This window comes from Galeopterus variegatus, unplaced genomic scaffold (genome assembly GCF_000696425.1).
Source record: "Galeopterus variegatus unplaced genomic scaffold, G_variegatus-3.0.2 Scaffold2190, whole genome shotgun sequence".
Taxonomy (NCBI): Eukaryota; Metazoa; Chordata; class Mammalia; order Dermoptera; family Cynocephalidae; genus Galeopterus; species Galeopterus variegatus.
Genome location: NW_007728301.1, coordinates 165,278 through 187,065, shown reverse-complemented (window position 1 = coordinate 187,065; position 21,788 = coordinate 165,278). Strand labels below are relative to the sequence as shown.

At 39.7% G+C, this 21,788-nt stretch overlaps 1 protein-coding gene and 1 non-coding gene across 2 annotated transcripts in view; one reads left to right on the top strand and one right to left on the bottom strand.

Moving 5' to 3' along the window:
- Nucleotides 1–1,971: 1,971 nt before the first annotated feature.
- Nucleotides 1,972–21,788, bottom strand: part of SNRNP40 (small nuclear ribonucleoprotein 40kDa (U5)) — a 33,597-nt gene continuing 13,780 nt past the window's right edge. The window contains exons 5-10 of the mRNA XM_008580888.1: nt 19,345–19,467; nt 11,195–11,315; nt 8,827–8,909; nt 7,758–7,819; nt 3,301–3,404; nt 1,972–2,472 (exon numbers count right to left, since the gene is read on the bottom strand). Of these exons, the coding sequence (XP_008579110.1) occupies nt 2,423–2,472; nt 3,301–3,404; nt 7,758–7,819; nt 8,827–8,909; nt 11,195–11,315; nt 19,345–19,467 (543 nt within the window). The 3' untranslated portion in view covers nt 1,972–2,422. The remainder of the gene's footprint in view (nt 2,473–3,300; nt 3,405–7,757; nt 7,820–8,826; nt 8,910–11,194; nt 11,316–19,344; nt 19,468–21,788) is intronic.
- Nucleotides 3,103–3,175, top strand: TRNAI-GAU. The gene has a single exon. It is a non-coding gene; the product is annotated as a tRNA-Ile (tRNA).

Sequence of the window (21,788 nt, the reverse complement as noted above, 5' to 3'; positions counted from 1 at the left end):
TTAGCTCTTTTGCCCATTTTTTAATTGGGTTGCTTGATTTTTTCTTGTAAAGTTGTTTGAGTTCCTTGTATATTCTGGATATTAATCCTTTGCCAGATGTATATTTTGCAAATATTTTCTCCCACTCTGTTGGTTGTCTTTTAACTCTGTTAATTGTTTCTTTTGCTGAAGACATATAAATCTTTTTTTTTTTTTTTTTGTGACCGGCAAGGGGATCGGAACCCTTGGCTTGGTGTCGCCCACACCGTGCTTCGCCAGTGAGCGCACTGGCCATCCCTATACAGGATCCGAATATAGGATCCCTATATAGGCCTCGGCGCTCCCAGCGCTGCTGCGCTCCTAGCACTGCTGCGCTCCTAGCACTGCACTCTCCCAAGTGAGCCACGGGTTCGGCCCTGCAATGCACTTTATTCAAACTTCATTCACTGTATTCAGAGTAATTGGTGAAAGGTCAAGGGTTCAGATCCCTGTACCGGCCAGCCACCAAAACAAAACAAACAAAAAAAGAAGTAATTAGTGTGTGAGCTTTACCATCCTGCTGGTTCCTTCATTAATCAGTTAAATAAATCTTTGCATGTGCTCCCTTTAAAAAGTAATTGACTTGAGATGGTCTTTTCTACTGGATTGTTCATTTCTCAACATGGCAAGGATAGCACCTTATTTATCTGTCATCAGCAACAACTATCATGCCTGCCACCTAATAGGGGTTGGTGTGATTGTTGAATGATTATGCCTCAGACCCATGGTAATATCTTCTAACTTAAGACAAATAGATGATTCAGGTTTGTGAGCTAAAATTACAAAACCAAACATGCTCAGCATAGGTTAGAGCTGTGCAGACCTCTCTTCTCATAGGAGATTCAGAAAAAAAACACATTCTGGGCCGGCCCGGTGGCGCACTGCTACAGTGCGCCGCTTGGGAAGCGCGATGGCGCTCCCACCGAGGGTTCGGATCCCACATACAGACCGGTTCCCGCTCACTGGCTGAGCGAGGGGTGGGTGCAACGCCGAGGGTTGCGATCCCGTTGCCAGTCCCGGTCCGGTGCGGGCACGACACTGAGGGTTGCGATCGTTGCCGGACACGGAAAAAGACAAAAGACAAAAAAAAAAAAAAGAAAAAAACACATTCCACTCCCCAGTGCCAGATGGGATTCATTAGTGCCTGTTTGTGTGCTGGGCACAGTCACCCAGTGATCCAGGGGGACAGTAAACCTGTCTTCGTGGTAAAAGGGAACTAACAGCATTTCTTAATGTCCCTGTCAGTTTATGAAAAGACAGACAAGTTTGCAGAATCATAAAGTCTCAGATAATGTCATGATCACGTTCCTTCCAAACATTCTCATATTCCATTTGAATTGAGTTTGATGCAGCATTCTAGCCAATGTCATTTCTGCCAGCTGAAACTGCCCCAAATTTGCCCACTTCAGGAACCATGAGTAGGGCTGGGCAGTTAGTTCAATTGATTAGAGTGTGGTGCTGATAACACCAAGGTCCAGGGTCCAATCTCTGTAGTACTGGCCAACCACCGGAAAAAAAAAAAAAAAAAAGGAACCCTGAGTATGGGAAAAAAACAAAAAAAAAAAAAAAAAAAAAAGGAACCCTGAGTATGGGGACTGCTGCTCAGAAAAGTACTTCTGAAGGGAGAGTAGACACAGACCCTGTTCATTAAAGATCACATGCAAGTATACAAGAACCAGGCTCTTTTAAGACCACGTTCATTACCTCTTGGCTGCTCTGCTTCTAGTAGGAGAAAAGTATTTGTTACTGATAAATAATATTCTCTGTCATTTTCATGGCAGTGAGTAAACCTAAAAATACAGAAAAGAGGGGAAAAAAAACAACCAAAAAATCCAAGTACACAGCTTCTTATAAGTTTAAATGGATTGTATCTCCTGGCCACATCATGCTCTGCTCTGATTTATAGCAATCAAGCCTCAAAGAAAAGACAGCAATAAATCCAATCCACATGGCTCTTGAAAAAAAGGCATCTATTTGGCTTTTAATACAAAATGACTCAGATACACAGAAAGAAAATATCATACAAGCCAGTTACTGAATAAAAAAAAAGATGACAAAAAAACAAGTTTCAGTCACGTTCCCCATCTCCAGCTTGGATTAGAAAATAGGAAACTACAAACCAATATCTGTCCTTCTGAAGAAACCCTATTTAAAAAAAAAAAAAGCAAAAAAACCAGTCCCTGAAATCTGGCAGATAGTTTTCATAGAGGCCATTGGGAGCTTGCCTTAATCATCCTGGCAAAATGGGATACAAGTGGTTGTTGAAATATGGTCATTGCCTCCTCTGTTTCTTGCTAGTAATGGTCATCTGAAGGGAGGAAGCTAGCCTGGGTAACATTTGACGCCACTTATGCAGTCTGAAGTCTCAAAGTCAAGCAGCCTTGGAGTCTTCCATTCCACATCTTCACTGAATCTCCCCCATATACAGTCTCTTGTCACTGGATGCTGAGAGAACTGAGGTAAAAAGAACAGAGAAAATAACTGGAAATAATGAAAGCTCAAGAAGACTTGGTGCTCAAGGGCTCTTGTGTCAAGAGCCAATTTTGATATAGAAGAGCAATTGGATTTAGTTTGAATTCCCCTCCTAAACACCATCCACAGGAAATTGTAGCTTGGCTTTTCAATCCAAGTTTTCTTAAAACCATGAGGGTGACTGTGCTACAGGAAATACATTATCAGGCTCTAAATCCTGATGTCCCTTGTCAGTCAAGCCCCAAGAAAATGAACCTTCTCAGTCATTCTAGGAGAGAGAAATCGAGTCTGTACCGGTCATTTTGTAAATGTACTTCTGCTTGTTATACTTAGCCCTGGAGAAAGTTACATTTTCTTCTTAAATTCAAGGCCTATTATTTGGTTTAGCTATCCAATAACATTTAAGCTGCAATTTAAATCTAAATATTAAATATCATTCTTCATCTAAATACATCATTGAAACATAGACTTGATACAAGTAAACTGTAACAAGGAATAAACTAACCAATCCCCCTTTGGGATCAAGAAGAAAATGGAACATTGCTCTTATCATTTAGGACAACAACGGTGAGATTGTTACTGTATACCTATAAAGACTGTTGGCAAGGGGCTGGCCAGTTAGCTCAGTTGGTTAGGGTGTGGTGCTGATAACACCAAGTCCCGGGTTCAATCCCTGTATTAGCCAGCTGCCAAAACACTGTTTGCATGGAAATTCACATAAAACAGACGCCCACTTTTGCCTCTGTATTCCCAAGGGCCCTCTGGGGAAATTCCCACCATTCCCTTTCCCCATAGTCAGCAGGGACTTACTGATGGGCTCGTCGGGGTGAAAAGCCACTTCATTGATGGAGCCTGCATGGCCAGGAAGCTTATACAATATTCTCCTGCTTGTGGTATCCCATACATACACAAATCTGCAAGGTATCATGAAGAACAAAGGTAAGGTCTCCCAGAGCTGGTGGGAGGCACAAGTTTTTAAGGGAAATGGAAGCAACAATTATTTATTCACCCCATATTCATTAAACTGTGTTCCAGCTTTTAGAAACTAGGAATAAAGAGTAAGAAACGGGAATACAGAGTAAGGCAAATTCTTGAGTTCACCTGCTTTGACCAAGTCAGCGAAATTATAGTGCCTTGGGAGATTTGGGATAAGTCAGTAGTCACATCTACTTGTCCTAGAAAATGTTATCATTAGACCATTTTGACTTAGAAGCAGACAGGATGGCACCAAAAAGCCATAAAGTAACCTAGAATGCTTCTTGTGGTCCTTACCCTAGATCCCTGCATGTAGGATGGATCCTAGTAACAATCCTAAATCTATACGTCATGTACAACCAATAGAAAACCTGATAATGTAATTAGGCAAGGTTGTCCTTCTCTCTCTCTCCTTTGATTCTTCCCCCTTCTTGTGATTATAAAATGCTAAGCTCTGCTGGCCTTCTGCAGAACTCATTTCTCAGAGTGACCTGACTATGCATCTCCCTGTTTGCAATCGTCACATTGGCTCAATAAAACTTGCTATATGTATTTGGCCTCCATTTCTTTTTACATCAGCACAGTTAAAAGGATAAAGGAAAGAGCTACTATCTTCATATGACTATACAAAAGTATCTGCTGGTAAATTTAAAGGGCTGGTGGTTTTTCAGCAGGTATTAAAAATTATTTACATATTTGTTTTGTTCAATCAACACTCACCAGTACTTGATTATAAAATGCCTAGTTCTGATCCAACATTACACTTTTGGTCTAAAATGCAAATAAACAATAGCTTCTTAATTATATTGTGCGGCTCTCTTGGGCTAGGCTCCATAGGAACTAAGTAAAAGTTCCAAGCAAGATAGAAGAAAAGCAGATACAACATCTCTCTAGACTCCTTAGTTCTGATGTTTGTGACCTCCCTACTATCTTCTTTCCTGCCATGCACAAGTAACTGGTTCTCGTTAATCCAGCTAAGTGCAGAGTGGCATACTGAAAGAGTATGAGCTCTGGAATCAGAAAGACCTGGGTTCGGGCCGGCCCGTGGCTCACTCGGGAGAGTGCGGTGCTGATAACACCAAGGCCCCGGGTTTGGATCCTATATAGGGATGGCCGGTTCGCTCACTGGCTGAGCGTGGTGCTGACAACACCAAAGTCAAGGGTTAAGATCCCCTTACCGGTCATCTTTTAAAAAAAAAAAAGAAAGACCTGGGTTCAAGTAAGGTTTTAGACAATTATAATCAAGGAGAAAATACCAATCTCACAGTATAGTTAAGAAAAATAAGGAGATAATGTATACAAAGTACCCTGCACACAGAATTAATGATAGCTATTGTTATTATGAATACACTCATTATCAAAACAGAATAGCACAGGGCAGCCCACCCCATGGCTCACTTGAGAGAGTGTGGTGCTGATAACACCGAGGCCACGGGTTTGGATCCCTATATAGGGATGGCCAGTTAGCTCACTTGGGAGAGCGTGGTGCTGACAACATCAAGTCAAGGGTTAAGATCCCCTTACCGGTCATCTTTAAAAACAAACAAACAAACAAACAAACAAACAAACAAACAAACAAACAAACAAACAAACAAACAAACAAACAAACAAACAAACAAACAAACAAACAAACAAACAAACAAACAAACAAACAAACAAACAAACAAACAAACAAACAAACAAACAAACAAACAAACAAACAAACAAACAAACAAACAAACAAACAAACAAACAAACAAACAAACAAACAAACAAACAAACAAACAAACAAACAAACAAACAAACAAACAAACAAACAAACAAACAAACAAACAAACAAACAAACAAACAAACAAACAAACAAACAAACAAACAAACAAACAAACAAACAAACAAACAAACAAACAAACAAACAAACAAACAAACACATGAAGTCACCAAGTTGACTAAATCACTCTCTGCAGAGACACTGGCCAGTCTTCCCATGGTCCTTGATAAGACTGTTGAGGGTTTCACATGAAACCCTCAAGAATTTGAACATGAGGAGAGGATTTGTACATAGAAAGGGGATATCTGCCCAATCCAGGCCAACCTGAAAAGGAGTTTTTTGGGAAGGATACATTTCTCCAGCACATAAAAGACAGAACCCCAGATCTCCAACGGTTTACTTTAAGGCCTCACTCTTGACGGCTGCCAATTAGATGCTAAATTTAGAGGGGTTTTTTGTCCTCTCCTTACTTTGGTATGGCAACATTCGGCAGGAACCAGGCTCCTTATGTAACAGAGCTGCTTGCTGACTTGGGGCTAATTGGCGAGGTGGCCTGTGAAACCTGGCCAACCCCGGTGGGTAGAGAGAGAGAAGCAGGCTTTCCTCAGACCAGAGCCATGCTTCCACATGTAAAGTTTAAAGAAACAGTGGAAAAGAGGGAAGAGAGGAGACATTAAGTCAAAAAGGGCCAACAAGAAAAATAAACTGCTCTTGTCAGAAAAAGAAATTATGCAAATATATTTTAAAAGCGTAATTACAAAGGAAACATACACTATCTCTGGTGAAAATTATGTAAAAATACTTAGAATGGTTTATACTCTTCCAGACTGCAAGATACCTTATTCTATTTCTTAAGGGCTTCTTTAGTAACCTGACAACTAAAATTCACTTAGATTCCCTCTTCAAGACAGCTCTGTAAACTACCCGGACTCAAATAAATCATCCATGTGGCAGTGATTCACCTGGACACCCCCCCTCCCCAGTACCTGAACACTTGTCCATTTTTTCCTGGCATTAAGCTTGTCAGGGAAAATAAAAGTGGCTTCTGAAATTTTCAAGTATGTTCAGCATTACTCACAAATAGAAAGATGTGGGATAAGCCACAGTGTTGTTGATGGCAATATTAGGAACCCAAATAGGGGAAAACCCTAGCATATGCTGAGAGCCCCGGCTATCTTGGAAACGGCTTTCCATTTATATGATGGTGCTTGTTTAAGTAGGGTAGGAGAATCTCTAAAGGGGAGAAGGTTGGGGTCAAGGTAAAAAGGGTCAAGACATCTCCCAATGGGAGCTAAACCCAGAATTTGCCATCAGAGGGTCTCATTATTCTTTATCATCCCACATTTGTAGTCATCAACCTGGACACCTGGACATCCCTATTTAATCTGTGATTCCACCCGAAGTACAGGTCACCATATACATACCAAACACAATAGCATCTAACAGGACAATTCTCTTCCTTTTGTTTCTCATTCAGCGTATAAAGTCTGAGCTAGTTTAAATTCATATCTAAGAAAGCCTCAATAGAGCCAGCTGGTTAGCTCAGTTGGTTAGAGCGTGATGCTGCTAACACCAAGGTCGAGGGTTTGATCACTGTACCAGCCAGCCACCAGGAAAAAAAAAAAAAAAGCCTTAGTCTATTAATTCAATGCAGGAGTGTAAAATACCTAGTCCACATGCTGCTATACCCCTCACCTAGCAATCATGTCACTTCCCACTGGACCCAGATCTAGCTCTGAATCATCCTCAACACAGGCAGCAAATTATCAAGAGCTGAGCTGATATAGAGGATAAAATTTGACTGCCATCCTTGAGCTAAGAATTCATTCATGTAACATTCACTAAGTGCTTGCTCACAGAGACGACTGAGATTCATTCTCTGACCTCTAGGAGCAAATAATTTAGTGGTTGGTATGCCCCACTATGTTTGTCTGACAGTAAGATGTAATAAATGCTAATAAAGGTCCGATGTATAAAGTGTGACTACAGCACAGATCAACGAACAGTTAGTTATGTCTGAGAGGTAAGGGAGAGACAGGGCTAGAGAAAGTTCACAGACATAACATAGAGGTGGTAACTACAGAGAAATAGGAGTTTGGAAATGGATAAGCGGGGATATGAGAGAGAACCAGGAGGTAAGAATGCACAAAGGAGGTTAGAATAAAGAGTTCCATGTGAGTGAAGAGATGATGGTAGAGGAGAGGTGAGTACTCAATATGTATTTGAATGAACTGAAGCATGGCAGAAGAATCTGATGAAGGAGACTGGAGACAGATTATGAGTCTGAATTTTACTTTGATGGCAAAAGGAATCCAACAGAATCAAAGAAATTGTTGACCCTCCAGGTCTAAAATATATCCAAGGAGGGTAAAATAATGTGTTTGTCCAACAGTTTTTAAACCCTTCATTCTGCACATGGCTTCCTCTATGAGTACAGCCATAACTCTATGTGTGCTTTAGCTCTGTATCTGTACTTCATGTATTAAACATGACAAGACACCTGCATAGCTACATTATTCTTTACATGATACCCAGTAATCCTTACCTGTCGGCTGAGCCAGCTGCTATTTTGCTTCCATCAGGTGACCAAGAACATCTCAGAAGATTCTACATAGACAAATAAACAGAACTCCATGGAATAGGAACATACCAAACTCCTCTTTGCTAGACTGCAGAATCACTGAGAGACTTTAAATTTTTTAAAGTTATTCTTCCCAGAAAGATGACCAGCAATTATCTTATAGTCTGTGGCCCAAAATACCATACTTCGTTATTTTACACTATATAAAAACTTACTGTAAAAAATGCTTAATTTATAGTTAATTAGATTGGGTGTGGCAACAAAAATTTTGTTCTGCCTATAAATGGAGGCTCCCTTCACTCCATTCATCTTGATCCTCATTTAAAATTTTTCTGTTTATCTTGATGAAAAATAAAATCAAACCCAGCAAAAAATAAGATTTGATTTATAAAATGAAACTGAATCTCAATGAGCTCTCAAGAGAAAAACATTAATCTCTATTAACGAATTCTCTGAGGGGAAAAGCTGCTTTCAACAGAGCTGACCTGGGAATTTGAGAGTTTGAAAATAATTTCTGCACTGGCAGGTTAGTTCAGCTGGTTAGAGTGTGGTTTGGTAACACCAAGGTCAAAGGGTTTGGGTCCCTGTACTGGCCAACTGCAAAAAAAAAAAAAAAAAATTCTGTCTCTCAGATCTTGGGCTATGGTGCTTACCGAGGGGAGCAATGTATTCTCTTATTTCTAATAGCTGATCACTGGGAGGATAAGGAAGACCATCTGGGTCCCATATGAAACACTGATCTAAGAGAGCTGAAATTCCCAATGAATTAAAAGGCTACAAGTGTCCTGTAGAGGGTGGACTGAACTCAGAAGTCCTCAGTTTGAGGGGTGGCCCCATCATTATCTAGCTATGAGACTGCCTTCTCCTGTATGACTCTGTTAGTTTTATTTTGGGCAAGAAGTTTTGATGAAGAACAGTGTTACTGGAATACAGCCCGTTCTTAGCAAAGCTATTGCTCTCTATCCTTAGCACCACTTCAAATGTTTCTTCCAATCAAACGGACAGTAAAACTCCTCTGCCATGCAGAACTCACCTTTTCAAAGTTGTGCACATTTCCTTGAAATATCTTCACACACCTCTCTTTGGGGGCAAATGGCCGGACATCCCAGACACGCACTGAAAAACAAATTCAAACAAACCCACCAATCAAAACAACTAACAGCCAGAGGCCTCCTGAGAACCCAGCAGAAATTAGTTATCATGTCAATGACAGATGCTGTTTTCTGGATGGAAGAGGTCCAACATGACACATTACTACTTGTTAAGGTTCTTTTCTTTTTCTAGCAGAAATAAAATGCGTCCAAGTCCCATTAACTGGGGAAGGGCACGGAGGAAAGCTCAGGGGGTAGGAGGGGGAAATGTCAAACACAATATTGGGAATTTACAACAGAAGGCAGATGCGTGTGACTATAATTTCGAAAACACATTTTGCAAATGATTCCTCTGCCAACTCAGAGTCACATCCTGCAAAGCTTTGACGTGACAATCTTAATACTATTGACTTAATACTACTGTGACAATGAATCTATAAAAACTAAACTTAAACTTAACACTGACCTCTCCTAATATTCCTCATATGAGCACTTGACAATCTAAACTTCTCAAAGGTCAAATATATCAAAAAAAGCACTGTACCAAAAATCAGAAAAAAGTGAGGAGAAAAATCACCTATTCTTTTTTATAAGACTACTTCGGAGATTTAATGATATATGTGAAAAGGTTCTAAAAATTGGAGGCAATAAACAAAAATAAAGAATTTTCATAATTTTATTTTATAGCCACAATAAGAAATTCTTCTGTTATTTTAATACCATTTAGGGAAACTCACTGTTCCTCCACTATAAAGAATGCTAGAATTAGTCAACAGTTAATCCACTGAAATCAGGGTATGTGTACAAACATCCACTGTAAGCAGTAGCTATAGCCATTGTAAGTAAAGCTATACCTACAGTGACATTTGAGTGATGTCATTTTATTTGAGTGTGAAAAAAGTAATACCACCCCCTGGAGTCATATAGGCATAAAAAGGCAAAGCAATGCATGAAAGTCTGACATTGAGATTAGAATATAGTCAGAAGGTAAGAATGTCCATTCATTCAACAAACCTTTATTGAGTATCCATTGAGTGCTAGGTACTGTTTTTGTTACATGTTAGTGAATGCATTTTAGTTCCTGACAAGCATATAAACTTGTATACCAGGGACATTTCTTTTTTTTTGTCCTTTTTGAGACCGGCCGCACTGCGCTCAGCCAGTGAGCGCTCCAGCCATTCCCATATAGGATCTGAACCCGCGGCAGGAGCGCTGCTGCGCTCCCAGCGCCGCACTCTCCCAAGTGCGCCACGGGCTCAGCCCTTACCAGGGACATTTCTAAGCCCCCCCCCCCAACAATAAGCATATAATCCAACAAGTCACCTTCCTTTTTTGCTATAGTAAACCTATCCTCCCACTCCATGACCCAACAATAAGCAAAGAGAAAGGCCAAGAGTGTATGTCTGTGTAAATCCAGAATGGTGAAATGTTTTTTTTTTTTTTCCTTTTTGTCTTTTTTTGTGTCCGGCAACGGATCGCAACCCTCAGTGTCGCGCCCACACCGGACCGGGACCGGCAACGGGACCGTGACCCTTGGTGTGTTGCGCCCGCACCTCGCTCAGCCAGCGAGCAGGAACCAGTCTGTATGTGGGATCCGAACCCTCGGCGGGAGCGCCACCGCGCTTCCCAAGCGGCGCACTGTAGCAGTGCGCCACCGGGCTGGCCCCAGAATGGTGAAATGTTTTAATGAGGACCTCTTCTTGCGGCAATACTTCTGGAGCGAGGAGAGAAGACATACTGGCAGAAAAGAGTACAACAGTTCTACTGCTCAACCAAGCTTGGTGCTTTCTGAAAATGCTTGACAAATGCCCTGAATGGAGCTCTAGACTCTCATTTTTCTTGTTAAACTAATCACCTATACAGTTTCTTGCATCCTACGTGGAGTCACAGCACACCAGAGCTGAAATGGACCTTTTATCAATGTAGAAACTGATGCTCAGAGGGAAGAAATGTTATGTGCAAAGTTGTTTAGGGACTACATGGCAGAACTGGGACTAGAACCCTGGATTTCTTTTCTTTGGTTGCTGGCCTGTACAGGAATCCATATCCTTGACCTTAGTGTTACCAGCACCACCCTCTAACCAACTGAGTAACCAGCCAGCCCAGAGTCCTGGATTCTTGACTATCTCATCTAAACCTTTTCCCATTAAAACATGTTCTCCTAATTGCCTGGTGTAATCTGTAAGCCATACTCTTGACTCTTTCCTTAGACCCTTATTTATCCCAGTACACATTTCTAGCATCCAGTGCCCACTTTCTTCAGGGTCCACAGTGAATGGGCACTGGGATGGCTTTCCTCTCCAAAGTTACCTGTATTGTCCATTGCATTGGACAAGAGATAAGAGCCTTCAGAACTTAAACTCAGGCCAGTCACTGAATCTGCGTGACCCCTCATGGTGTAGGTTAGCTTGTTTTGGCGCAGGTCCCAGACCTGCAAAAACAAAAAGGTGCTCCCAGAAATCAAATTGAGAACAGCAGAGAAATAGAATTACTCAAGAGTCAACTGCCTAGAGAAACTGGCATCCCTTCTATAGCTGGCTCTGCGCCAAACATTATTTTACCACAAAATACAGGACTTCTCTGAAAAAGGAGAAAACTCTTGTCTTTCTAAAAAAGGAGCTGAAGCTATCTTGTTTGACTAGATAGATACAAACTAATGAATGTCAAATATTAACATAAAATTTAAACAAAAGTAATAGAATTTATAGAGGTTATTTTCAAATCAAAACAAAATATATTAGGCATTAAAGAAAAAACTAAATAGCACTTAAAATGCTTCAACCATTATTCTTAGCCACTAAAAAGCAATTATTAGAACTATTAAAAAAATTTCATTTGAAAAAGGCATTATAGGGCTGGCTTATTAACTTGATTGGTTAGAACGCAGACTTACAACACCAAGGTCACGGGTTTGGATCCCTGTACCAGCCAGCCTCAAAAAAAAAAAAAAAAAGAATGAAAGAAAAAAAGGCATAATAATTACATGTAAAATGTATGTAACAAGAAAACATGCAAAAATAGATCCTTAAATTCTTTCATTTAACAGCACAATAATATGTATATGCACATACCATACACATACATACACACTATGGAAAGGCATATTTAATAAAAGAAAAATAACTTGCAGATTCACTATTGCCAGTGTCAAGAAAGGTAAGAAAAACAGCTCAGCTGAAAACAACCTAAATGTCAAATAGGGAAAATAGGTGGTTTATCAAGTTACAGTTCATAAACACACTGCAACACTATGAGTTCTCACACATGAAGACAGGATGGCAAAGTGGTAAGAGTGGAGACTTAGGGTCAGAATGAACTGGTCTCTGCCACTTAGAGTTATATGTCATTTGGGCCACTAACCCTTTCTAACCTGTTTCTTAGGCTGTAAGACAGGAATAACAATATCTACTTCTTATGGCTGCTGTGAGGATTACAAATAAGAATGCTTAACATATGCCTGGCTCACGGCAGGTCTGAAATAATGGGTAGTTATTCAGCAGTTCCTAAAAATAACTCTGAAGACCAAATGTAAAAGTGTTTACATAATAAGCTATTAAGCAAAAAAGGAAAATACAAAACAGTATTTATATTTACATTGACTGCAATTATGTAAAATATATATTAAAGTTGACAGAAATAGTCTGGATGTCATATAGAAAAAGAACAGCAGTTCTGTCAAGGTCATTGGTATTATACAAAATTTCCCCAAAATTTTATTTAATATTGCCATGTAGTTTTTCTAAGTGAATAAAATTTTTGCTGTCTCTTAAAGTAAGGCACTTTCCCTCATCCAGAAATGAGTTAGATGTTATATGCCAGAGCAACACATAAGGCAGACAACTCACTTTCTCCATCAATAATTCATTCATGTATGGAGCTCAACAGACTTTATATATGATCATTTTTTGTGTGAAGACGTTTGCTGCCTCAGTAACCAGAAAAGATTGAAATGGTTGACATTTTGTTCAAGCTGTTATTCCTCCTCTTCAGAGAAGTCACTGTTGAAATCTTAAGCTTTGTAACAACGAGGAGAGAATGCACTTTGCCACCCCTCACAGCACTTGTGTGGTATTTCCAGACTTTCCTCCTCAAGGTCTGCACACCTTGTTTGTGCAGGGCCAAAAAGTATCCAGGATTTTGACACAGAAAATGAGTTTGGCACTAATTTAAGCAAAATGTTATGCAAATATCCTAATCAGCTGTTCACTGAACATGTGGGTATCTGATTAGTGGCAGGCATTGCTGGAGATAAAAATACACAGTCCATATTCTCAAGGAGCATTTAGTCTAGCAGGGAAAACAGACATATAAACAAGTAATGAGAGGTCTATATAATATGCAGGGGCAGAGGGATTCACTTCTTGTGGAACAGGGATGAGAGTGAGAAAGAGAAGTCTTCATGAAGAACAAAGCATCTGAGCAGGGTCTGGAAGGAAAAGATGTATATATATCACACATTTTTTTTTTTTTAAAGATGACCGGTAAGAGGATCTTAACCCTTGACTTGATGTTGTCAGCATCATGCTGTCCCAAGTGAGCTAACTGGCCATCCTTATATGGGATCTGAACCTGTGGCCTTGGTGTTATCAGCATCACACTCTCCCGAGTGAGCCACAGGCCGGCCCCTGAAAATATATATATTTTAATTAGAAAAAATAGAAGGGTATTTCCAGGCAAAGGTAATGTGTGAAACCAGAAAGGCAAGAAAAAAAATTGCTGGACTATAGAGGCCACAGATGATGCTCGAGAGGTAGGCAGGCACAGGCCATTTCATGAAAAGTTTGGAATGCCTGGTTTAAACTTTATCTCCCTCATTGGCGAGCCACAGAAGGGTTCAGAGCAGGGGAATGAGTTGGTCAGATGTGCATTCTGGAAAGATCCTTCTGGCCCAGATAACTGAAGGGATGAGACCAGAGAATGTGAAATCAGTGAGGATCTATTCTGTCCCTTAACCACCACATCCAAAAAAAAAAATTTACCAACTAGCCTCCTATCCTGACTAGAGCTCAGCCAAAGTACTGACAGCCATACCTTCAAGCCCTCAAGCAGTGACACATTTTCTTCTTCTTTCATTTTCCTGACTCCCCAATCCTACCACCAGGAAGAAAGTCCCAAGAAGACGAGCAGGAACCACATATTTACTCACAAATATACACAGAATTTGTTTACCTCAGATTTTAAAAGGGGGTCCCATTACCTGTTTATTCCTCCTTTCTTAGGACAGGCAGTGCTGAGATAGACTGAGAAGCAAACAAAAACCAAGCTCTTTAGGGAGCATCTCCTAATGCAGTGAGGCAGTGTAATGATTTGTCAAGCAAGTGCTCAAGACTAGTAAGCCCCTAAGTGCTTAAAAGGTACTTGTTAATTGACTAGAGGCAATGAGAGAGAGTGAAAAGATTATCACCCTCTATCTATCTATCTGGAGATAGAGCTCAGGCCATGCTTCTACCACTAAGTGGTGACTATATGATCTTGGCCAAATAACTTAACCTCTTATGGCCACCCTTCTGGCATCTATAAAATTAGATGTTTAAGATACTCTTCAGGTTCGACAGTCTCCAAGTCTATTTGACTTTATTTTTTCTTTGTGGTGGCTGGCCAAACCTTTGACCTTGGTCAAGTATGGGGATCCAAACTCTTGACCCTGGTGTTACAAAGGCTGCACTCTAACCAACTGAGCTATTTCTGATTGAAAAGGAGTCTCTCTTTTGCATGTTTAAAGAAATTCATGAGAGCCTGAGGGCAATTAAGAGTTTTTCTGGGTCCAGGGGCAATTACTCTCCCTGAGCATTTAACAACAGGGTATTTTTAAATAGGGAGAAGACTGTCTTCTAACTGAATTCTAAAATGTGAGACCATCTCTCTAGCACATCGTTTAGTTATACTGGAGCAAAAATGAAGACAAATAACTATAGTAACTGGCTTTCAAATACTTGATTAACTGTTGCTGCCAGAAAACAATCTGATAGCTTGTATCCAAAATCTGAAACATCCTTATACTTATCATATTAATATTCATCTGGAAATCTAAGGAATCAAATACAGAAAAAGTTTCATGCACAAAATATGCCCACAACAGCATAAGTTGTGATAGTGATACATATAAAACAGCCTACATGTTCAGTGACATGATTATGACTTACTAAACTATTGAATATTCTAATAATAAAAGAAAAAATGATGAAAATTATTGCAGTTGGCATATACTGAACACTTACTATGTGTCTGCCATGGTGTTGGGAATACTGATTTTATTTAATTCATGTAACAATTGTATGAGGTAGGCTGGTTATTCCCATAATAATAAGAAATGAGACTTAGAGAAGTTAAAATAACTTTAAGATTACATATCTAGCAATTAAGTAGCAGAATCAGAAAAGTGATCCTAACTATAGTGCTAAGAAGAAAGTAAGAGTGATGTGATAGAGAGCAAACAGAGGGCCTACTTTAGTCTAGGAAATCCTCTCTGAAGAGGAAATATCTGAGCTGAGATCTAAAGACAATAGTGAGCCAGCCACAGCAATATCTGAGGTAGGATGGGGGTTCCTGACAAATGACTACCTATATATTAAGTGAAAAGAGGATCTTAGGGCCGGCCCGGTGGTGCACTCGGTAGAGTGCAGCGCTTGGGAGCGCGGCGGCGCTCCCGCCGAGGGTTCGGATCCCATATAGAGACTGGTCCGCTCACTGGCTGAGCGCGGTGCGGGCGCGACACTGAGGGTTGCGATCCTGTTACCAGTCATGGAAAAAAAAGACAAGAAGGAAAAAAAAAAGAGGATCTTATAAGATTTTATCTAAATTGTGAATATTAAGATGTTTACATATAAAACATTAAGATATAGAAAAAGACTGGGAGTCAATATACTGAAATATCAAGAGTGACTGAATTTGAATGACAAAAATACAGTGATTTTTTTTTTTTCCCAACTTTTCTTCTTACATTTTCTAAACTTTCTTTAATGGACAAATTACCACATCACACTTATTACTAAAATATTTTAATTGTAATTAATTTTATCTTAATTTTTAATATTTTTCTTCCCCCCCAAATTGATTTGTTAAATATACATTTGAATGCAATTTTTACATGTCTGAAAACTTTTAAGGTAATAAGCAGGCAGATCAGGAAAGTCTATCCTGATTTTTAGTTTGGAAAATAGGAAACAATATGTATAGTACACAAACGAGGAAGCTCCCAATGCTGGGAAGAGAAGGCAGTGATCCTGATCAAGTACATAATAAGGATGTCCCAATTTTTGGAATACTGGATGCAATCCTAATAAAAAAAACTCCCTGAAAACAAAGCACTGGCAGAAATATTTCCATGTTTGTGGACAGATTAAAGACTTTTTTGTTTGGGAAGAAAAAGACTACATGGTTATAATATAAATGTATAACTAGAATCAGGGGACTTCCCAAAGAAAAAGGAAAGAACATTTTAGAAAAAAAGTAGTGCTGTACGTGACTGCTGTTATACATTCCCCATATTTAAGATAACTTTGGATTTCAGAGCAAAATTGGTATGTTTCAACAGACAATGACTGGAATTTGCTATCTGCAGAAATAACCTTTCCTAAGAGAAAGTATAACACACAGTGTATATCTGAGAAGACATGAAAAACTTTCAAATTCTAAAAGAGAGCTGGGTATACCTTCAGGAATACATAGCACAATTGTCTAGAAGGCCCAGGAACAGTCTAGATAAAGAGCCCAAAGTAAGCCATATTATCTATAGTAAAAAAGACTTACTAGTACAAGAGTGTTATTCTTAGGCTAGTCTATCCTCACAGTGATGAGGACATCAAATTCTCATAGCTTAAATAAAAGAAGCCAGTCTTAACAGGTTACATACCATATGATTCCATATATATTATATTTTGGAAAAGGAACTATAGGACAAAGAAGAGATCAATGATTGGGAGGTGTTAGGGATGGGGAGAAGGTTTGACACAAAGGGGAATACTATTAAATTTGGGTGGTAATAGAAATTGTTCTGTACCTTGTTTGAAATAGCTACATTAATCTACGCAAGCATTAAAATTCGTACAAGTGTACGCCAAAAATATGTTAATTTCACTGTATGTAAATCTAAATAATATCTTTAAAATGATGAATCCTAAGGCACTTATGAGTCATTCAAGTGGGGGATGCTGAGTAGCTGGCTGTATATGGGAGTCTGAAGCTTGAGATCTGGCCTAGGAGTGTGCTCATCAGCATAGAGATGACAAAGTCATGGAAATAGATGAGATGTGTCTGGGGAAAATGTATGCAGCAAGAAGGGCACCTAGAAAAGAACCTTGGGGAACAACGATATTTAAAGAATGCATAGAGAAAATGATCATAAAGGCATCTGAGAAAGGGTAGGACCTACTAAAAGTAGGCAATTTGTAGTCACAGAACTCAGGGAAGACAGGATGCTAGGTCTACGGTATACAGTGGTTATGTTAAAGGGGGAAAAAAAAGACTAAAAAGGATTTACTGGATTTGGCAACAGAGAGATCACTGGTGACCCTGAAAAGAATAGTGTCAGTGGAAAAATGAAGCAGAAGCCAGACTGTTAGGGGTGATCAGGAGATATGGAATTGAGGAATGGAAAAGCGAGATTGAATGCAGAAAAATCTTTAGGGGATTTCTAATAAGAGTTAACAACAGTATGACTCTGGAACTAAACTCTTCAGGGGATTTCTCATAACTGTTAAAAGCACGACACTGGAACCAAACTCTGGGTTTTAAACTGCAGTTTGATCACTTATTAGCTGTGTAACAATGGGTTAAGTTGTTGTGCCTCTTATAGCTCAGTTTCTTTCTTTCTTTTTTTTTTTTTTTAAAAAGATGACTGGTAAGGAAGGGGATCTTAACCCTTGACTTGGTGTTGTCAGCACCACACTCTCCCGAGTGAGCCACAGGCCGGCCCAAGCTCAGTTTCTTCATCTGTAAAGTGACGTTAATAGAATTTATTTTATGAGGTTGTTGTGAAGCTTAAATGAATTAATGATGTTAAAGCTCTGAGATGTAAAGCTCTGAAAACACCACCTGACACAAAGTAAGCACTATGGGTTAGATGATCATGACGATGATGATAACATCATTATATGATAAAAACATTATCATCATCATCATCCTTTTTGTGAAAGGGAAGACTCATAGGGCAATAAAAAGAGGGGATGAGAGGCTGAAGGATCCCCCTGCCCTCTGAAGAGACTTAAGCAAGAAGAAAGTAAAAAGCAGAAGAGAACAAAAGGTTGAAAGTAGGATCTGGGAAAATTGATGGCATGAGCTCCAAGAGAAGGGAAGAAAGGTTGAAATCATTCCATTTAAAGGACTACCTTTAGACAAAAGCAAGGCTATTTCATCCACAGTAACAGCAAATATGGCAAGGAGGGATGGGAATATAGTACAATTTCTAGGGACAAAACAGGAAGTTGAATACTTGATGGTTACTATTCTCATGATAAAGCAAAAATAAGGTCAAACAAAGTCTTTTGAGATCTTTAAGGAAGCCGGTAAGTAAAGGCAGACACAAATTGTGTAGCCCCCAAATAACACTTCCCATTTACTGGTACTTGCTACGTCTGGGAACTCTGCTAGATGCACTAATGGATTAGCCTCATTTAATCCCCACAACAACCCTAAGAGGTAGACACTATTGTTGTTATTACCACCTTTGCTGTTCATATGAGAAAACAGAGGCTTAAAGAAGTTAACAAACTCACTTGAAGTTATGACTAGAAAATAGTGGAACTGGGATTAGAACCCAAGTCAATTACTTGAAAGCTTGAGCTACACTGTACTGCCACATGATCTATTGCCTTTGCCCAATATCATTACTTTCTCTTATTCTTAGAATACTTCCTACATATATGGGCCGGCCCGGTGGCGCACTGGAGAGTGCGCCGCTTGGGAGCGCAGCGGCGCTCCCGCTGGGGGTTCGGATGCCATGTGGAGACCGGTTCCCACTCACTGGCTGAGCGCGGTGCAGGCGCAACACTGAGGGTTGCGATCCCGTTGCCGGTCAGTAAAAAAGACAAAAAGGAAAAAAAAAAAAGAATACTTCCTTTCCATGGTGTTATTAAAAAAAAAAAAAAACCACACAATGAGAGATGAGGACAGAGAATCACAAATTCATTCACTGCTATCTCATTAGCCCAACATAGTTATAAAAAAAGAAAAAAATTTTGAATGTCTTTAGGCAGAGTCTGCACTCTCTATATTCTACACAGTCTTCCTCCCAGGGACTTCATACTTTACATTAACTGCCTGGTCCCTGATGGCATTTATACGAACTACAAATCAACTTTGATTTAGGAACTCAATGGGGATAGGAGAGAAAGAAAATAAGTTCAAAGTTATCTTCCCTTCAGGTGGAATTAAGTGTTTATATACCACAATCTCAGAATTTTAAAAAGATTTGCTTCTATGAGTGGAGATAGGTGAAAGTGAAACATAAACATCAAACATACCTTAATATCATTGTCGATTCCACCAGAAATAATCTGATCACTTGTGTCATTGAAGGTCACAGCTAACACCTGGTACGTGTTCTGAAATGTCTGGATGGCTGCTTTCTTCCGGATGTCCCAAAGCTGAAGCAGAGAAACAGAAGAGTCTATCAGTGACATCATTCTAAGAAGTAACTGCACAGTATACCACCAAGAGCAAGGATTTTGTGGACTTGAACACACTTCTAACATGGACCCCATTCGGAAACTTTACTGGATATCCTGGTAACAGACATGGTGAGAAATGACCACGATTTTGCCCAATGTATATGAAGGTTGGTGAAACAAATCACTTTGGTTATATTATTAAACTGTCTTGTTAAAGTCTGCATAAACGTAGTTAATCAATATGACCTCAGAGTGGAAGTCCTTGGGCCAACCCGTGGCTCACTTGGGAGAGTGTGGTGCTAGCAGTGCCAAGGCCATGGGTTCGGATCCCTATGTGGGGATGGCCAGTTGGCTCACTTGGGAGAGCGTGGTGCTGACAACACCAAGTTAAAGGTTAAGATCCCCTTACTGGTCATCTTTTGGAAAAAAAAAAAAAAGTGGAAGTCCTCTACCTGCTTAGTTCATATATTCGTAGGATAATGAGGATTATTAGACCATTGTTTTTCAAACTGTAGATCCTAACTCATTAGTGAGCTGTAACCTACATTTAAAAAAAGATAGGGTTCATCAGAGAAAATGGCAGAATAAGTGCCAAAAGCTTGTCCCTCCACAAAAGCGGCGAATTAACTGGCAAAAATCTATTGAAATCAACTTTATTGAATGCTAGAAACTAATCAAAAGTTTATAACAACCAGGTAAATGATTAATGAGGGGGAAAAGAAAAAACCACACACACCCGAGTCCCAGTTAGAGAACTTTGTAGTGTTTTAACTTCTGCCGGCTCTGTCCCATGCTCAGCAACCACTTTGAAGACAACAGCCCACATTTCTAGTATAGGTTCCTAGTACTGGAGGAAGATGAAGGGACTTTATTCTCAAAAAGTTGTAGTTTGTTTCTACCTGTCTGGTGGCTTCCTGACGGATGAGCTCTGAGTCTGCATTTATTTTGTCTAACTTGGAACCCTCCTTGAAAACATTTAAAGGCAAGTGCATTAGCCTCTGCTGTCTGGAGTAAGGGCTGACAGTTGGGGTAAACATACAAACCAAAAAGCTTGGGAGGAAAGGCTAGCAAGGAGATAATTTGGAGAATGAGAGCTTTGAAAAGCTCTGACATATTCCTGGAAATCTAAAATGCCACCTGCATGCCCAGGGCTAGGAACGTGCTCAGAAAAGACCCAACAAACTCCTAAGCTCTTGCCTGTGGTTGACCTTCAGGCTCTGCACAAGCAGAAAGTGAAGGATAAATGCAGAGTTGTAAGCTGCATGGCTGACAGTTGAAGGCAGGCTCTAACAAACATACACACAGAACCAATCTGCAAAGACTGGGAGTGGTTTTTTTGTTGTTACTGTTCTTGGTGATAAAGGAAGTCTCTGTCAATCACTAGCTGACCACTAAGCTAATGGAACAAGACTTCAGCGGCTATAAAGGACAAAAAATAGACTTTACAAAATTAGTTCAAAAAGTTTGTTTAAACACACACAAACAACTACAATAAGTGGCAACAACAAACTCTGGGGAGAAACTAATTTCCAGAGTTGCCACATTATAATAGTCAAACATCTAGTTTTCTTTTTCCTTTTTTTTTTTTTTTAAAGATGACCAGTAAGGGGATCTTAACCCTTGTCTTGGTGTTGTCAGCAACACACTCTCCCAAGTGAGCTAACCAGCCATCCCTTTATAGGGATCCAAACCCTTGGCCTTGGTGTTACCAGCACCACACTCTCCCAAGTGAGCCAAGGGCTGGCCCTAAACGTCTAGTTTTCAATAAAAAATTATGAGGCATGCAAAGAAGCAAGAAAGTACAACCCATATAGAAGGAAAAAAAAAGAAAAAGAAATAGTCTTTTCAATAAACAGTGCTGAGACAACTGGATTATCACATGCGAAAGAATGAAGCTAGACCCCTACACTTCACAAGATATGCAAAAACTGACTCAATATGGATCAAAAACCTAAATGTAAGAGCTAAAACTATAAAATTCTTAGAGGAAAACAGGGGTCTTCATGACTGTGGATTTGGCAATGAATTCTTAAATACAACATCAAAAGCACATGTGAAAAAAGCAAAAATAGATAAATTGAGCTTTGTAAAAATTAAAAATTTTTGTGCATCAAAAGATAGTGTCAGGGCCGGCCCATGTCTCACTTGGGAGAGTGCAGTGCTGATAACACCAAGGCCACAGGTTCGGATCCTATATAGGGATGGCTGGTTCACTCACTGGCTGACAACACCAAGTCAAGGGTTAAGATCCCCTTACAGGTAGGTCATCTTTTGAAAAAAAAAAAAAAAAAAAAAAA